General features: G+C 44.8%; 1 protein-coding gene and 1 non-coding gene across 7 annotated transcripts in view; one reads left to right on the top strand and one right to left on the bottom strand.

The window, feature by feature from the left end:
* The window catches only part of CUX1 (cut like homeobox 1), a 352,682-nt gene that overhangs the window by 198,695 nt on the left and 134,488 nt on the right, over nt 1-19,499 (top strand). For all 6 annotated transcript variants that reach the window (XM_032430822.1, XM_032430825.1, XM_032430824.1 and 3 more), the window contains exons 5-7: nt 11,518-11,655; nt 15,457-15,580; nt 18,385-18,461. In XM_032430822.1, coding sequence (XP_032286713.1) covers nt 11,518-11,655; nt 15,457-15,580; nt 18,385-18,461 — 339 coding nt within the window. The remainder of the gene's footprint in view (nt 1-11,517; nt 11,656-15,456; nt 15,581-18,384; nt 18,462-19,499) is intronic.
* Nucleotides 5,934-6,035, bottom strand: LOC116648893. Its single transcript, XR_004302583.1, has one exon. It is a non-coding gene; the product is annotated as a U6 spliceosomal RNA (small nuclear RNA).

Genomic DNA, 19,499 nt, shown 5'->3' on the forward strand with positions numbered 1-19,499 from the left:
CTGAATTCCAGTTGATTTTCTTAATGAGACAGCTGGGTTAATTATGTAATCGTATGATTACATTAGCCTAGAGTGCCCCGGCGCAAAGTAGCGTCTGCCGCGCTGTGATGTCATCACAGCGATGGCACTCACAAGGGGCACATTCCCCCTCCGATGGCGGGGGACGGCCCTGCTGCCTGAAGTGCTCTCTGCACAGACATGGGCTTGCTGTTCGCGAGCTCATTCTCTGCAGTCCTCGTGGTGTCTCCGGAGAGGCAGCTCACCACCAGCCTGTCCACACCCTCCCCAGCACACCTGGGCCCCAGCGAATCGGAAGCCCTGCTTCCCAGCCTCTGCTGCGCTCCATGAAGTCCGGTGGCATCCTCCCCCTTCTAGAACGTCCCTCACCGAGACTGTTGGGTTTCATCAGAGCGTGCCTGCGCTTCCTTTATGGTGACCGAGAGAATCCAGAACGAGAGGAAGACCGGAGGATGTCAGTTCGCTTCAAGTCTAAAGAGCACAGAGTGGCCCCAGCCTTATCCTCCTTTTTCCCCTCCGTGTTCTGTTTCATACCTTCTTTCCACCCTGATCTCCGCACACCTCGTACCTCACTGAGAAGTACACGTGGTCAGAGGAGGGTGACATCTGCCAGCCACGGGCCAGCTCTCTACTCCCCATGACAGCAAAACTCTCAGAGTCACTTATGCCTACTGACCTCCCCCCCCTGCTATACTCTTTCCCCGACGCCGCGGCTGCCTCCTCCTTACTGGGCTCTGAATGTTGGCAGATCCCAGACTCTGCTTAGCCTTTTTCTTTTCTGCATCTACATTCTCTCCCTAAGTGCCCTCTGATGTGTGTTATGCTCCCAAATGCCACCACCAGCCTCATCCAGGCCACCATGACCTCTTGCCCCACTGGGGCACCTCCTTATCTCCCCCTTCTCCCATCTGTCCTTTGCATGGCATCTGGATGGGTCTAAATCAGTGGTCTCCAAACTACTTTTGTTCGTGTACCCCAAATCTTGAATTCATACCCCCAGCATATGCTTATGTATTTACTTATTTAAAGAATAGCCATGTATAATTACAGAAGTGTATTAAATACATTATAAGTCATATGCTGAAAATGGAATTAAAAGGATGTGATGAAGAATAAAAGCGACTTCAGGGATGCCTGGGTGGCTCAGTCGTTAAGCATATGCCTTCGGCTCAGGCCATGATCCCAGGGTCCTGGGATCGAGCCCTGCATCAGGCTCCCTGCTCCGCGGGAAGCCTGCTTCTCCCTCTCCCACTCCCCCTGCCCGTGTTCCTGCTCTCGCTGTCTCTCTCTCTCTGTCAAATAAATAAAATCTTTAAAAAATTAAAAAATTAAAAAAAAAGAATAAAAGCAACTTCAAATTTATATTTTATGAGCAGTACAAAAAACTTGCTCTCACAAAAAAATCCTATTTTAAAGTCAACTTGATAGAGGCGTGATTTGCATACAATAAAACGTACCCATCTTAAGTGTACAATTTGATAGTGTAGCCACCCTCACAATCAGGATATGGAACATTTCCATCGCCTCAGAAGTTCCCTGGTGATCCCAGACCCCAGCAACCACTGATTGGTTTTCTATCACTTTCGATTAGATTCACCATTTCTGGCGTTTTACATAAATGGAGACTCTAGCATGTTCTCCTATGTGTCTGACCTCCTCCCCTCAGCGTGGTGCATGTCGTTCATCTGTATCATGGTCCTTTCCTTTTCAGTGTGAATGGTATTCCACCGTGTGGAATATAATAATGTGCTTATCCATCCCCCTGCTGATGGACCTTTGTATTGTTTCCAGCGTGAGGCTGTTGTGATTCCCCGCTATAAGCATTCATGAACAGTTATTATGTGGACATACGTTTTAAATACCTAGGACTAGGGGCGCCTGGGTGGCTCAGTCGGTTAAGCGTCTGCCTTTGGCTCAGGTCATGATCCCGGGGTCTGGGATCGAGCCCCGAGTCGGGCTCCCTGCTCAGAAGGGAGTCTGCTCCCTTTCCCTCAGCCCCTCTCTCTGTTCATGCTTGCTCTGTCTCTCTCTCATAAATAAATAAAATCTTATAAATAAATACATACATACATACCTAGGACTAGAATTGCTGAGATCTAGGGTAGGCATGTGGTTAGCTTGATAAGAAACTGCTAAGCTATTTTTTCAAAGTAGTTGTGGCATTTTATCCCCCAGCAAGAAACCGGTGGGAGTTCCGGTTGCTCCACGTCCTCTCCATCAGTTGGTATTGTCAGTCAAATATATGCATTGCAAATGTTGTCTCCCCATACAAGGATAAGTTTTTATTTTAATAAAGCCCAAGTTATTATAATTATTTATGGTTTGGGTTCTTCTTATGTTCTAAGAAATTATTGCCTAGGTTATAATTTTTTTCTCTTATGTTTTTTGGGTGAAGTTGTATAATTTTTATCTTTTACCTCTAGGCCTACAATACATTTTGAGTTAATTTTTATGTATGGTTTAAGATTAGGGTCAAGTTTCATTGAAAATTAATGGATGTTATGTGTGTGAGATTTTTTCTAGACCTTCTTTATATGTATGTATATATGTGTGTGTATACATATATATATACACACACACGTATACACACAACAAGGATCATCTATTTTATTTCATTATTCTGTGTGTCGATCCTTATGTTAATGTCACACTGTCTTGGTTACTATAGCTTAATAGTCAGTCTTAAACAGATAATGTAAGTCCTTTATCTTTGGCCTTCTTTTTTTTTTAAGATTTTATTTATTTATTTATTTATTTATTTATTTGTCAGAGAGGGAGAGAGCACGTGTGAGCGCACAAGCAAGGGGAGCGGCAGGCAGAGGGAGAAGCAGGCTCCCCGCTGAGCAAGGAGCCTGATGTGGGGCTCTGATCCCAGGACCCTTGGATCATGACCTGAGCTGAAGGCAGACGCCACCTAGGCATCGCTGGTCGTCTTTTTCAGAATTGTTTTTGGCTAGTTGAATTTCAGTATAAATTGTAGATTTAACTTGTCACTTTTTACAAATGTGTGTCCTAGAATTTTAATCAAGTTTCCTCTGTAGATAATCTGAGGAAAATTGACAATTTAACACTATAGAATCTTTCAATTGAAACATGGTGTATTTATTTAAGTCTTTTGTCATTTCCCTCAGCAATATTTTATAGTTTTCAACATGCAAGCCTGGCACATATTTTGTCCAGCATATCCCCAAGTAGGTCATGTTTTTGGATGCCATAGTAAATAGTGTTTTCTTTATAACTTTGTTTTCCATTTGTTGCTTTTATATAGAAATGCAGTTAATTTTTATATAATAATACTGTATTTGTGGCCTTTTAAAACTCACTTATTAGTTCTCAAAAGTTTTTTGGTAGATGCCTTAGGATATTCTATCTTGAATGTTCTTGTGCTCTTGAAGAGATGGTGTACTTTGTAGATGTTGGATGGATTGTTCATAAATACCATTTAGGTCAAATTGTTTGATAGTGTTACTGAAGTTTTCTGTATCCACATTTGTTTTCAATCTGTAATGTCAAATATTTCTTTTTCTTGCTTTTTCTTGCTTTTTTTTTTTTTTTTTGTACTGGCTGGGACCTCAGGTATGACAGTGAATATGAGTAGAGAACGCAGACGTCTTGCATTGGTCCCAACTTTAGGGAAAAGCATTCAGTCTTCACCATTAAGCACAGTGTTAGCTGTGGGGTTTTAATAGACATTCTTTATGAGGTTGAGAAAATGTCCTTCTATTCCTAGTTTGCCAAGAGTTTTTGTCATGAATAGATACTGAATTCTGTCAGATTTTTTCCTGCATCTATTGAGATGATCATACAATTTTCACTTTTGTTCTCTTAATATGGTGAAATTATTTGATGGATTGTGTAGTGTTAATCCAGCCTTGTATTCCTAGGATAAATCTTAACTTGGGTATGATGTATTGTGCTTTTTAGAATTTGCTGGAATCAGTTTGCTAATATTTTATTAAGGACTTACACATTTAAGTTCATAAGGAATATAGGACAGTGGTTTTTTGCTTGTTTGGGGTTTCTTTCCCCCTTTTAATATCTTTATTGAATTTTGGTATCAAGATAGTGCTGGTCTTATAAAATGAGTTGAGAAGTGCTGCCTCTTTCTCTATTTGCTGAAAGATTTGGTGTGAGATATCTATAATATCAATATTATATTACACCATAAATATTTTGGTGTGAGATAGCTATTATTCTTCTCTAAAACTTCCCTAGTTCACCAGTGAAGCCATCTGGGCTTGAGGTTTTCTTTGGTGCAAAATTTTTCACTATAAATTTAACTTCTTTAACATTTATAAGATTATCAAGATTTTTTATTTCTTCTTGGGTCAGTAATTTTTCAAGGAGTGATCCATTTCATGTAAATTTTTGTTTATTGGCATAATGTTGTTCATAATATTTTGTTATCTTTCCAAATATCTGTAGGATGTGTAGTGATACTTCCTTTGTCATTCCCAATCTTAGAATTTATGCATTCTCTTTTTTCTCCTTGATCATTCTGGCTAGAGGCTTGTCAATTTTAATGATTATTTTTTTAAGAATCAGCTTTTGCTTGCCTTTTTCTCTTTTTCCCCTCTGGTTTAAGTTTTATTACTCTCTGTTCTTATTATTTACTAACTTATATTACTTTGGTTTTTATTCACTCTTTTTTTTTTTTTTCAAGTTTCTTAAAGTAGGGGTGGGGGAGTTATGCATTAATTTATTCCATTGTGGTTGTAGGAAATGCATCATATGATTTCTGTTCCTTTAAATTTATCAAGACTTGTTTTATGGTCTAGTATATGTTCTATCCTAATGAGTGTCTGTGTGCACTTGAAGAAAATGCATATTCTGTAGTTGTTCAGTGAAGTGTTCTATAAATGATAGTCAGGTCAAGTTGGTTGATAGTGTTGTTCAGGTCTTTTGTATCCGTTTTATAGCTAGTTTCCTATTAGTGAGAATAGTTTTGGGATCTTTATTATTGTGGATTTTTTCCCCCTTTCAGTTCTTTCAGTTTTTGATTGATGTTTTTTGAAACTTTGGGGGGGTTATATATATCTTTAGTATTGTTACAGGTTGTCAGTGATTCGGTTCTTTTTTTTTAAGATTCTGTTTATTTATTTGAGAGTCAGAGACAGCACAAGTGGGAGTAGGGGAAAAGGGAAGGAGAGCAAGAAGCAGACTCCCCGCTGAGTGGGGGTCCCTATGCAGAGCTTGATCCCAGGACCCTGAGATCACGACCTGAGCCAAAGGCAGGCACTTAACTGACTGAGCCACCCAGGCACCTCAATGATTTGGTTCTTTTAAAGTTTATACAATGATTTTCTTTATCCTTAATAATATTTCATATCCTAAAGTTTCCTTTGTCTGATTTTAATTTAGGCACTTGAGCTTTCTTTTGATTAATGTTTTCATGTTATATCTTTTTCTATCCTTTTACTATTAACCTATTTTTTGTTATTATATTTAAGTTGCATTTCTTGTAAACAGCTGTGCCTTCCTTTATTATCCAGTCTGACAGTCTTCTTTTTAACTGGAATGTTAGATCTTTTACATTTAATGTAATTATGGATACGGTTGGGTTTAAGTCTTCCATCTTACTGTTTGTTTTCTACTTGTGCTGCCTGTTTTTGTTTTTTTCCCTGCTTCATTTGATTATTTTTTTATGATCTTATTTTACCTCCCCAATCGTCTTATTAGCTGTAACACTTTGTCTTATTTTTTCAGCAATTACTTAGGGTTTACATCAGCATCTTTAATTTATTACACTATACCTTCAAATAATATTATACTATTTCACATACAACGTAAGAATCTTCCAATACACTTATTTTTTCTCCCTCCAGTCCTTTGTGTATCATTATTTGTTTTATTCCTAGATATGCTATAACCCTACAATACATTGTTACTATTTTTGCTTTTTTCTTTCACCTTAGAAAAATACGGACTGCTTCGCAAATTTGCATGTCATCCTTGTGCACGGCCATGCTATCCCTGTACTGGTCCAGTTTTAGTATATGTGCTGCTGAAGCAAGCACTATTATTTTTGCTTTTAAATAGTCAATGATCTTTTAAGGAAATTAAAATGAGAAAAATAGTATTTTATTTTTACCCATATATTTACCATTTCCAGTGTTGTTTATTCTTTCATGCACATCCAGGTTTCTATCTGGCACATTTTCCTTCAGTCTATAACATTTTCTTTAACATCTCTTACGGTGTAGGTATGCTGACTGAATTCTGCCAACTTCCGTTCATCTGAAGGAAAAAAAAAACAACTCAACCTCATTTTTTGAAAGATATCTTTGTTGGGTATAAAACTGCATGTTGGCAATTTTGGGTTTTGTTTTTTCTCTCTCAGGACTGGCCTGCTTTGTTTCTGACAGGAGGTCTCTAGTTAGTCTTATTTTTCTTCCCCTGTACAGAATGAGCCTTCTTTTCTCTGGCTTTTAAGATTGCCTTTTTATTCTTTTCAGCAATTTGATGGGGTTTATTGGTGTTCCGTGTTTATCCTGTTTGTAGTTTGTTGAGTTTCTTAGAGTTTTAGGTTTGTAGCCTTTACCAAATTTGGAATATTTCACCACTGTTTCTTCACATATACCCCTTGCCCCTCTCCAGGACAGGTATGTTAGATCGCCTCGTGCCATTCCACAGGTTGCTGAGGTTTTAGTAACTTTTTCTGTTCAGACAGTTTCTATGATTGTGTCTTTGAATTCACTGATCTTTTTTCTTTTGCAGTGTCTAATCTGGTGTTAAGTCAGTCTAGGGAATTTTTTTTTTTTTTTCATTTCAGACATTGTATTTCAAGCTCTAGAATTCCATTTGATTCTTCTTTGTATCTTCCATTTCTCTCCTTATTGTGTTCATATTTTTCTTTAAATCCTCGAGCAGGCTTATAATAGCTGTTTTTGTTTTTGTCAACTAATCCCATTATCTCTTGTCATTTCTAGTTCTGTTTTTATTAACTTATCTCCCCCCACCCCCCTGATTATCCTGTTTCTTTGCATTTTTGCAGTAATTTTTAGCAGTTGAGACATTTTTGTAGAGGACATTGTCTTTGCCCATGAGTTTAGATGATGATGGGAATGTTTCCAAATACTACTTTTAAAATGCTGTCACTATAGCATGAGTTTCTTTCCAGAAGTGTTTTTTTCCCACTAAGTATTAAAATATCAAGTCTACTTCAAAGATGTAGACTGTGTATTTATTTTTTCAAAAATGTCTGCCAGGCAGCATATTACTGATAGCCATCTGCCATCAGAGAGCAGGGCAGCTGATTTGGAACATTTAACTTTTCCCAAAAGAAAATTGCGTAACTCGTCTTGAAGCTTAAAACTCTTAAATATTTTGCCACTAAACCAACGAACCTTTTTTTGGTTCCAAGTACTGCAGTTTTCTTCTTGTGGCCCCACGGCTCACCTTTCCAGAGTCCTCTTCTCTGGTGGGTTTTCCCATCAAGAGTCGAGCTGAATACAAACTTGATTCAAACATTGTATTTTGATGAGACTGACACGGTACTTACCACACGGGCAGGGCACCTCAGATTTGGTATTTTCAGATCCAGAATTCAGTTTGATTCTTCTTTATGTCTTCTGTTTTCTCACCTTAACCTTGTTCATATTCTTCTTCAGCTCCATAAGCACAGGCCTCGCTGACGATGGTCCCTTGTGGCTCTCTTCCCTTCACTGCGGCCTCACTGGCTTTCCTCTGTGCCTCGGATAGGCCACATTCATACCTGCCTCTGGGCCTTTGCACTGGTCTTCCTTCTGCCAAGAGGCTTCGGAGTTTCTCCTCTTTGCCACCCAGATCTGATTCTGAGTGCCACCTCTTCCAAGAGGCCCTCCCTGTCCATCTGCCTCCAGGGCCCAGTCCCTGTTCCCACACCCTGTTTCCTCTCCTACTGCTGTTTGGCAGTACTTGAAAGTATTTTGTTTTGTTTAGGTTTGCTTTTTTTTTCGGTTTCCTTCATTTCAGTAGAATGTCAAGCCTTTGAGAGCAATGATTTTGTCTTTTCACCGCCATGCCCCCCCCCCCCCCAGCACCTAGAACAGTCCTGACGTCATAAAACGTATATGGGTGCCGGCAGTCAGACTGGAGTGTTCTCCTGGCCATGCCTGGCACTTCTGTGCCCACTTGCTGTGTCTTCCACAAGGACCAATTGCCCCACAGTCTCCACGGGTCTCAATTCTGTCTCCTCATTGAAAAAAGAGTTTACCTTTGCCAGTTGTCTCCATCCAGGTGTGGTCTTCCGCTCATCTCATCTTCAGTGTCGCCCTCCTTGCTTTCCCTTTGGTCATTTGTGAACTTGGTGTGTCTCTACTGTGAGGCTGGTCCCAGCTGATTCTGCTGCATGTCCATCCCCGCGCCTCCCCTGGGGCCTTGCCTGGAGCAGAGATGCATAGGAAATACTTGTTAAATTAGTACTTGAAGAGACAGTATAATTTAGTTGGCTGCTGGTTCAGGAAGCAGAAATCTTAATTAGAATTGTGTGTGTCTGTTTGCCTCCGACTTCTCTCCTCCCCCTCCCCGCTGTCCCTGGGTGGGATACTAGCGGCCCTTCCCCCGACCTCTGACTGTGACGGCTGGAATTAATGAGGTCATGTTACATGTACATCAGAGAAGGTGCTGGATAAATACAGGTGATGGTATTGTTGTTGTTTGTTGTAATTATGTTCTGGGTCCTGTGTTGCATAATGAGCTATATAATGCCTCAGAGCGTTTTAGGCATTAACTATCAGATGATTGTAAAACACTTTGCAAGTTTGTCACGTTGGGTGGATGGAACCGACGATAGAGCCCATTGAATTGGAAGAGGCAGGGCAGACGGGTTTGCAGGATTTTGTGTGTTCCTGTCCCTCTCGTGGGTGTGTCCCCTGGCCTCCCCCAGACAGTTCCCTAATTGAGGTTGGCTGCTTGTGACGTTCAGAATGAGACCCAACAATACTTGTGTGGGGTTTAATGGCATCGGGAATCATTAAGAAGACAAAAAGCCATGATTTCCCCTGGATTAACATACAGGTTGGGGTTTGGCATGCCGAGATTCATTGTTTTGGTCTCCAGCCCAAACATGCTAGAGTCATTATATTGTCATGTGGTAATTAGCTGTTCCTTTAATACAAGTAATAAAAATTAAGCCTAAGAGGTACTTTAGCAATGCCTTTTACATAATCCAAAACAATATTCAAATGCTGTAGGCGTCTAGTCATTCAACTGTACTGCAGTAAAGTTTGAAGTTTAATGCATAGAGATGTTTGAACATTCAGTTCATTCTTTATTCTGTGACCAGTTTTGCTACTTAGGCATTAACCTTTAATAGTGTTAAATTAAATATACATGCCTAATGAATAATTATGAGATTGCCAGAATTTTCATTTACAATGTAATGCTTTGAAATTTTGTCTAAAGGTCTAGTTCCCATTCACTTGATAATGTGCATGTTATTTTTTATATGTCACTGAGTTCCTGGCTGAATTGAACGAGAGAAGCTATTTTTTATTCGAAGCAGACACAGTGGGTCCTGGCCTTTTAAAAGGAATGGACTAGAAAAGTTGTCGACAGAAATTTTGGGGATGGAGAGGGCAGGACACTAGGTTAGCTCTTTAAAAATGTAACGTGTACGGGCAGTTGTGCCAGAAAGCCGACGTGCGCGAACGTTAATAGAATTTTATTCAAGTACGGCGTTTCTCCTTCTCCTCAATCCTTCCCTGACCTTGGTGTCAAGTTCAGATGGGAGTTCTAGGTGAAGGGGGCCCTGGGCATCCTGTTTGTGTCCTTCAGGCCAGTTGCCCAGCGTGAGACCACAGGGAGAAGGGTGAAAAAAGTGGCGGTTGGAGGTGGGGAGGTAGGAAGGAGAAGCGTGGAATGGAAAAAACAGGACAAAAACCCCGCACCTGGAACGTTCGGAGGAATTCAGCCTCTGGTGTTATCGCTACCCCTACTTACAAGGAACTGTTGCCCCAAAATAGCTTTTGAAATATAATTTAATGTAAATATTTTAATGCTGATTAAAATAATAATGAAAAGCCACAAATGAGAAAACGATGTAGTTATAAACTGTGTATACACCCAGGATAAATGCCCCCCTGGCCACGGTGTCACGTGACGGGCAGTGTTGTGTTAAAGCCCACGTGCAGGTCCGCCGTGGCGCTGGACATTTCCCAGTGCCTGCCTTTCTGTAAACTCTGCGGAGACATTGGCATCTCACAGAGTTCCTGGCTCCCGGCAGCCTGGCCCACTAAGGCATGGGAGATCTCCCCTCACTTCCAGGAACCGAGGGTGGTCTGAAAATTAATGACACTGGTGTTTGAAAATTAAGTGAGCTCTTGAATATATACCCTTGTTGATCCACAGGGCTTGGTGTTTAGCATTCCTCAAGCAGAGACTAAATCTTTGCAGCCACCTCACAAGTGAGGCTGGCGTCCATACCAGAAATATCTTCAGTAATCTCTTCTAAGCCCAGCGGACTGGGGTATTCCACTCCGACGGGGCCCGAGAATTCTAGGGGAGGTGCTCCACCGGTGCCCAGCAGGTGGACCAGAAGTGCCTTTCAGGCAGCAGAAAGAAAAATAAAGAGCAGATCGATGCCCAGAGAGCATCTAACGTCTCTCCATTTCACACTGAATTAGCGATAAAGTCAAAGGCCAAGAGTCAGTATTGCAAATTCCGTGTCTGCAGTCGCAAATTTGAGGTTAAAATCCAGTTTTGTGTAAGTCAGCCTGATTGCAGTTGGTACACCGAGTTGGCCACAGGACCCCACGTGACCAGTCCAGGTGCAGTCTCCTGCCGTCCGTACTATGATCCGGGGTGTCTTGGCCCCCCCAGCTGGCAGGCCCGCTAAGTAGCCGGGAAACCTTGGGCAAGTCGTTGTGCTCCCCCGAGCTTTAGTCTCCACTTGTGTGACAGGAACGCGACACACCGTCACATCCCCTTCCTAGGATTGTGGGGAAAATCAGAGAAAGCGTCTGTCAGAGTGTGTCTGACGGTGAGACACTGTCAGAGGATCAGGTGTTATTTCCAGCTTCCTAAGAATTACTGGAAACTTGAGGCTTATGGCACCTTGCCACACACTGTCCATCTTGCAAGCCTGGTGGACTTTCCCGGGTTTCCTCCCCTTGCCACCTCCACACGCATCCCCTTCCTGTCAGTCCGATCGAGGACCGAGAAATCCTTCGCATGTCACACCATGCCAGAGCGGTGGGCAAATCGCAGTGCACCCGTGGCCATTCCCAGGCCGCATCCATAGGCTGTGGCCCTGGAGGGTGCATCTGCATACACATCCTTTGTAGGCCGCAGAGAAGCATCCCCAGCCAGCCAGCCCTGGGGCCCAGGGCTCTGCGGGGGGCAGGGGGACAGGGAGGCCACAGGTACCCTGGCTTCTGGCAAGCGGTGGCATCCACAGGGGAGCCCGCGGGAGGCTGACTTCCTGGGCACCGCAAATGGCCCGCTCCGAGCCTCCGCGTGGCCGTGAACGTGGCCGGTCCATGGCCAGAGTGGGGTGACGGGCGTTTTCCTCTCCCGTAGATCCCGTGCCTGCTCTGGACCTTGGGCAGCAGCTCCAGCTCAAAGTGCAGCGTCTGCACGACATTGAAACAGAGAACCAGAAGCTTAGGGAAACTCTGGAAGAGTACAACAAGGAATTTGCCGAAGTGAAAAATCAAGGTTGGTGGCAGATCCGTTCTGTGCTTTGCTTTGTCTTGTCTTTGCTTGCTTTCTTTCTTTCTTTTCTTTTTTTTTCCTCTGCCTCTAATTGCCTTCCCCACGCTGTTGGGACTAGCTCTAACTGTACTCCACGTCACGAAGTCAGGGTGGGGCCCAAATCAGAATCGTTAAGGAGAGATAATCATAGTAATAACACTTAAGCCGTTTGGAAGCCAGACTTCTCCTCAGCACAGTAACAACACATGCAATATTTATTGCCCTGTGACGGGACCAACCAGGATTCTTTCACATTCTTCCTGGACCATCATGTGATGGGATCCGCCTTTTAAAAGGCTGATGTGTTGCCTGCAGGCGACACCTGTCAGAGAGCCAGCTCGTGATCAAAGGGCCACGGCCAGTAAGTCCTTTAGTAACGGCCGCTGGTCCGCGTCCCCTCATCCTTCCGAATTTAATGAAAGAGAACCAGTGGGGCTGCCCAGCTGGCGACCGGGGCCGGCAGGGCAAAGGTCGCCTGGCTCTTCCTGTCGGGGGAAGAACAAAGAGATCTCCGAGGCACCTCAAATCCAGATGTGGTCACCGTGTCCAGGAGCCCGCGGGCTTCCCTGTTGCGGGGACAGAGCGAGGCCCCATGTCGCAGCAGCTGTGGGTCGTTCCGCCAACGCCACGTAAAACTTCACCTGTGTGTTTCGATTTGGGAGTGGGCGAGGAAGGAGCTGGGAGCCAGAGACTGACCTCTTGGGTGACTTTGGAGGGCGCTCTTTAATCCGCTCTGAGCGCTGGATACAGAATCACTTAGATCTTTAAAGTGTCCTTTGGCTTTGAGACCATTGGAGACAGGCTTCGAGAGGCAGTCCTGAGGATCCCCCTTCGTCCCCACCCCCCCGGGAGGGGGAGCACAGAACCAGAGGAATTGCCACCTCGCTCTGGCTCCACAGGGAGCGGTAAGCCTTTGGGGCGAATTGGGACAGCATAGTCCTGCTTCAGAGTGAGGCGCTGGACATAGCAGGCTGGGATCCAGGTGAGAGAAGGGGCTGCCTGCCCCCCACACACACACACTCCGGGTGAGAGAGAACCTGGAAATGCACACATCTGGGTTCCTTGTAGCACTACCCAAAAGGAGGGGGCTGCTTTTTTCCCTCCCGTGACCTCTGACGTCTCATTTTGCAAGACCCACTCTTTGTGGTTTTTTATGGATTGATTTTTTTGTTGGAGGATGTGCTGGTGGGCCCAGGGCTTTACGTGGCCTCCCTCCCCCGCCTGGCTCGGTCAGCACCCCCATGGCTAGTTGCCCAGCGAGGAACCGTAACTGAGTGTGGGATGTCCTCCTCCCCAAAGGCCCCATCTCATGGGCTTTGTTCAATGAAATACCATAGTCCCATGACTTAAGAACAAAGGCTCCAGAGGCAGACAGACCTGCTTTGAGACCCTTCGGGGCCACTGTTTAGCTCTGAGACCTTAAACAAGTGATTGAGGGACCTCACTTTGTGAAAGTCCTCCTTTTCTTGGATGGGAGGCTTCACATAGTAACCATTTAGGATTGGGGTGGGCTTACATGAGACGGGGAAACCTTTACCTCTTTTCCCAACACTCAGTACATATCAGAGGCTCTTAGTGTACACGGCTGTTTTTTCTAGAAATTCCCAGCCCCCCCCCCTTTATTTATTGATATCTTTATAGATTTTTCCCAAATTCCAGAAAAATGGCGATTTCCTCTCTTTTCTTCCCAGTACACAGTGGTTTTGATTTGGGAAGGTGGGGTGTGCGTCACGTGTATTTATCATCACAGCCGTAGCGTAGATGGATGAAAAGTTACAGCAGGAAGGGCCTCTCTTTATCAAGTGCTGGAACTCTCCCTGCCATCTAGAGCAGAGCGCTGCGGTCCTCTCTGGGACCATTCTTCCTCCTCATGGGCTCACGTGGAGGGGTTCCAGCTGGGACACACCCGGGAGAATGTCCCAGACCCAGGCCTGCCTGCCAGAGGAGGACCAGAGGCTCCAGGACGAGCCAGCCCCTGGCTTAGTCTCGGCTGGCCAGCGAGCAGCCCAGGCGGGGTGGGGATGGCAAAGAGACCTCGTCAGACGGAGTGGGAGCCCCCAGCTGGTGGCCCAAACTCCCCTGGGAGGAGCATAGCTGTGTCACACTGAGAAACCCCACTGGGATGAGCACTGAGGTCCACAGGCGATCCAGATATTTCCCACCAATTGTGAGAGGCACAAATGCTAGACGTTGACACAGTCGTATAGACCATTGACTTAAAAGAGTGTGCATGTGTTTTCAGAGTTGACCTGTCATGGCGTCCACTTGGGAAGTGGACAACTTTGGCCCTATCCCTGTGGCTCGACAGTGACGTGCATCACCAGCCATGAGGCCCACAGAGCGTTTTTTTCAGGCCCCAAACAGCGAGCCCCAAAGGCAGAAAGACCCCCTTTCTCCTTTCAGATGCCCTGGCAGGGTCATTGGTTTTAATTTCCTCTCTCTCCCTCTAAGGAGAACCCTTTGGGTTCCACTTAATGAAAAGGGCCGGTTTCTTCTCTTAACGAAAGAGCCTTTAGCTTTTATCCACTAAGCCATGCAGGTACTAACCGCCCAGCACCTCTGTGCAGCTGGGGGGAGTGAAAGTGGAAGCGGGTTGCAGCCTGAAGGACCGGAGGCCTCAGTGCAAGCTCCTACTTGGGTGAAGACCTGGCAGCCAGTGTCGTCCCGTGAGCCTCAGCCCCATTGTCACAGGCCCCAGTCAACCTGCCTAGCCTCCTCCATTCATTCGTGCCTTGGCCCTTTCTCGGCCTGGCCTTTTACGAGACGGATCCACGCACGGCAGGTCGGCTCCCCAAGAGCTCTACTGTCCCTGGAGCTGGGACCGCAGTGCCCTGCCAGGGAATGTCCAGCACAGAGGGTGATGTGGGGGTGTCTATGGTAGGGAGCAGGCGGAATAGTCCTGCCCTCGAGCCACCCACGGGTCTGAGTCAGGACCCTGCCCTGCTCATTATATCTGCTTTGGCATTCCCATTTGGGGTCATTAAAGCGAGAGCTCTAAACATGCACTCGGTGGTGGTGGGACCCTATTCTGCATGGGGCCCTGTCCTGAGCATTGAGCCCCGCAAGACTCCTCCATCACCCAGCACTTCTGCCCACAGCCCTGGCACTCACTGTCCCTCAGATGTGGCTCCCCCAGGCCCTGCACCACCTGCTCTGTGCGCACAGCCCCCATCCTCTGCACTCCAGCCTGGGTGGTGGGTGTTTGGCACCCAAGCTCCAGGGTGTGTCCCTTCGAGCAGAGGAGATGCACACCGTGTCCACTTAGCACACTGTGCACTCCATCGCTTGTGAAACCGGGGAACCACAGCCCAGGGCCAGGGACGTCTGTAGACTCACCTGACTTTGGCCAAGACCCATTCTTCCAAAACGCGCACACGATTATGAACTGTTTTCTTTGTGAGAAAGTACTTAAACCGCACAAAAACACGATTCGTCTTCCCTCAGTAGAGGACTAATTTAAAGCTTATCAATAAGATGATACTCTGTGTGACCACTGATTCCCCCCCACACACACACACTTTTTTTTAAGTTGTATTGAAGAAACCATAGCTCTTCTTCCCAGCAAAATCCATTGATCCTCTGCAGCCTAAATGTTTAAAGTTCAATTTAACATTTAGGGAGTAAAAGGTCTCCGAAGGGACTCGTAACCATTGATTTTGTGTCAGGGTTGAGGAGCTAAAGTTTAAAACACAGCGATCCTACCAGGTTACAAAAGCCGCGTGGAATCGTGCTAGGCCTCTCACGCCCGTGTTTCCCTTTCTGCAGAGGTTACGATAAAAGCACTTAAAGAAAAAATCCGAGAATATGAACAGACTCTGAAGAACCAAGCGGAGACTATAGCTCTCGAAAAGGAACAAAAGTTACAAAATGATTTTGCAGAAAAGGAGAGGTGAGTGTCTGTTGGGGTCCACACGAGACCAGCCCAGGTTGTAAACCTCGCTCTGTGGGGCTTTCAGCAAAATTTTGTTTGAAAAATAAAGGCGTCCCTTACTCTGTCACCTGAGAGATTACCTTGAGTGCCGTGCATCAGTCTTTACCCGTGGGGGGATGGCGTCAGGTGGTCAAGGGGACCAGAGTGGGTCCAGGGGTTGAGCACAAAGCGTGTGTGCTTGGCATGTGCTGACATGAGCTGAGATGACAGGGCATGGCCGTGTGCCCTCTCCGGGGACGCCCTGGATGCACGTCGGTCAAACTCCTGCCACCTTCTGAAATGAATGTGGATATTTAACATTACACACAAATCTTGGTTTTTTTGGTTTTTGGATTTTTTTTGTTGTTTTTTTGCCTCTTTCTGTACCTCACCACGCTCCATATATCAAGCAGCTGATACCAATAAAATCTGTTACAGATAGAGAAACCGGGCTTCAGATTTGGGACCTGCCCATGTTCTCCCAGCTAGCCACCCAGAGATGGGACCAGAGCCCAGCCCACCACTCCAGCTCTGGCCTCCCCTGGTGGTCGCATGTCGCCTCCCAGAGTCCTCACTGCAGTACCAAGGCCAGTCCCGTGCAGCCTGGGAGAGCGGGGCCAGGTGCTGCCCCCCAGGAAAGAAGGGAGCCCCACAGAGTCAGGGCTCTGAAAGCTGAGCAGACTCTTGACCCAGCCCCAACGTGCCTCCTAGGAGAGCACTGTATGCCCAAAGCAGTTTCTCACCATGTTACTGATATTAGGGTGAGGGGATGGGATAAAAGCAGTCGAAATGCCCGGCCAGAGAGAAATGCGTAGATAAAGCTGGGCCATCCCCAACTGGAACATTACACAGCCATTAAAATAATAGCAATGTAGAATTTGAAATGAGACCAGCGATGTATCCAGCATGATAGGGAGTGAAAAATGCATGATACAGAATTACATACCACGTGATTACAGTTGCACAGAGCAAAGTCATGCATTTGAAAATTGTGGAAGTAAATTCATCTGGGAATTTGATATTATTAAATTGGCTTTTCAAACTAGGTAAAAGAATTAATTATATTTAAAGATGCAAATATCGGACTGACCACTTGGGATGAAGGATAAAGCCAGATTTTTTTTTTTATCTCGTTCTTTACACCAAGAAATTGAAAGGGATCTACGGTTTCAACATTAATAATTCAATCATGTACATACTGGAAGAAAACTTAGGCAAGTTGTTTTTAATAATTTTAGAGTAGGTATTTCTAATCATAATTGAAAACAATTGTTAAAAATAAATAACAATAAACATTGTAAAAGCATCAAAAAACTAGGAAGACATTTTCCCGCCACATAAGGGCCCTTACAAATTAATAGGAAAAAAAAAATGAGTGCTATGAAGTAGACGAAGGAGATACACAGACAGTTCGTACAAAGTGAAACGAATGCTCAGCTTTACTCAGCAGAAAAATTCAGTTTAATTTTATCCAGTGTTGGCACAGGAAAACAAACACTCGCATATTGTTGGCAAGAGTTTAAATTAGCGAGGTTTTTGTTGTTGTTGGGAAGTTTCTCAATATCAGAACAACAGTAACAAAAAATTGCACGTACTCTTTGACCATTCTAATTCCTCTGCTAGAACTTCATCCAACAGATTCACTGTCAGAATTATACAACAATGTCTGCATAATGATCACTGCAGAACTGTTTAGTGGAAAGAGGCGATAAACAATCTAAGTGTCCACAGAGGCTGGTTACGTTAATTATTTAATAAGAATGGGGAGGAGCTGTGTATGCTCGTGTAGAACGCTTCCAAAGTAAGGAACTAAGTGAAAAAGCAGGCGAGCCTTTGGAATTAAGTGAAAAAGCAGGCCGGCCTGTGTGTGCTAGGATCCCTTTCACACTAAAAGGGGCAGAGAGTGTATATTACACTCTTGTATATTACATGTGAGTTTATAGAATAGTTGTGCTGGTGGGTTTGGTTTTTGTTTTGTTTTTTTTTTAACTCAGAACCTGTAATAGTTTTATAATTGGAATATGTGAAAACGTGAGCAGTCCTTCTCCTTAGGGGATGGAAATTTGGGTGATTTTTTTTTTTGTCAAACAGTGTAATTTCTACTTTTCTATATTCCCAGGTTGTTAGTCTGAGAGCATGTGTTCTCTTCATAAGATGTAAAAATAATGAACCTATTTTTAGAAATTTTCTGCAGATGAGGAGGGAGGAATGCTATTTATTGACCAGGGAATTCATTTGGAGATCAGGGGAAATGTGAATCTGGGGACACTGGGTTCACCCGTGGAGCATCGCCCATTAGGTATTACCGTCACATTTGCATCCCATTATACCAGACCTGGAGCCACCTGTCATATCTATTAGCACGTCCTTTATGCCAACAAATTCCTCATTGTGTCAGCAAAATGTAAATGTGTCATTCTTCTTGGGTAACTTCAGAAAACAATGAGTGCGTGATGATGGTTTTTTGTTGTGTTTTTTTTTAATATCTGGCATGTGAGGAACAAGTTACATTTAAGATAACTGGCTGCATCCATTAGCACACGTCAGGTCCCTCAGGATGCACGCTCCACATAGTGTCACACGTGGGTACAGAGTCTCGGGGTGCTGAAGATCGGGGAGCAGGCACATGGTGCTCATGGTGCCACCAGCGGTAGCCAGATTGTGTGCCTGTTGCCAGATGTGGGGGTTGCTGCAAAGATCATCGGCCGCCGAGCTCCAACACGCACGAAACGTTCACGTTGGGAAACAAGATGACCAGTTGACTTTATTCTCTTCCTTTTCAGAAAGCTGCAGGAGACACAGATGTCCACCACCTCAAAGCTGGAGGAAGCGGAGCACAAAGTTCAAAGTCTGCAGACAGGTGTGATGGTCTTCATCCTAGTCAAGCCCATTCGGGGAAGACCAAAGTGGGGGGGCTTTGGGCCGTCCCCTGGTCCGCACCCTCCCCCCGCCCCGTACCGGGCACCCTGGAGGAGTGAAGGAGCCCACGCTCCCCAGAGCCCCCCAGCCTCTCCACCTTGACTTCATTATCACCCACACTGAGTTGTTAACATCGAGGAGGGAGGATCTGAATTCCTTTTCCATCCCTTCCACACGCCATCCTTTCTTTCTGCTCTTTTTCCAACAAACACATCTAAATCGCCAAGCTGTCAAGAACTGACATTTCATTTGGAACAATAATGGGGGAAAAAAAACAAAAAAACCACAACACTTATTTCTACCCTAAGTGAAGTTAAGCATAGTAATAGCAGACCTTTACAATTTAAGATGCCCAAAAAGGTCGTGCTACAGTTTTTATCATTTCTTTATGCTTTTTTCTTCTTCTTTCTCTCTTTTTTTTTTCCCTGAAAGGGAAACTGCGTCATATACTTAATTTAAACGTGGGGGGGGGGAGGCATCAGAAGGACAGAGTATGAGAACATACAGCACAGTTCCAGACACGTGAATAAGACCCCCAAACTCTAGAGGCCGCCTAAAAATCACTAAGAAATCAGTAAAAAGAGATAAACAGTCCAGTAGAACGAGGGGCTAGAGACACAAACAGGCAGTCTGCAGAGGAGATATGCACATGGCCAGTACACACATGAAAAAACATTAACAATTCGTAACAGGCAAGAGGATGCTAATTAAATCAGGGAAAGATTGTTTTGCCTGTCAGACTGTCAAAAGAATTTTCTTTAATTGATAATATCCGGTGTTGGTGAGAGTATAGGAAAATAGTCCCACTCCTAGTATTGATGGGAATGTAAGTTGGCCTGTCAGGGGAGCCAGCTAGGTGGCGTTTGTCTGTCTGGAGCGTCTCAGCTCCTTACCCCAGGACCTTGGCTTCTGGGGGTCCTCAGGTGCCCGGCATTTGGCAGGCTTCGTGCAAGAGCTAATTGTTACTGCCTGTGTCCTG

This window comes from Phoca vitulina, unplaced genomic scaffold (assembly GCF_004348235.1).
Source record: "Phoca vitulina isolate PV1807 unplaced genomic scaffold, GSC_HSeal_1.0 scaffold45, whole genome shotgun sequence".
In the NCBI taxonomy this organism is placed as follows: domain Eukaryota; kingdom Metazoa; phylum Chordata; class Mammalia; order Carnivora; family Phocidae; genus Phoca; species Phoca vitulina.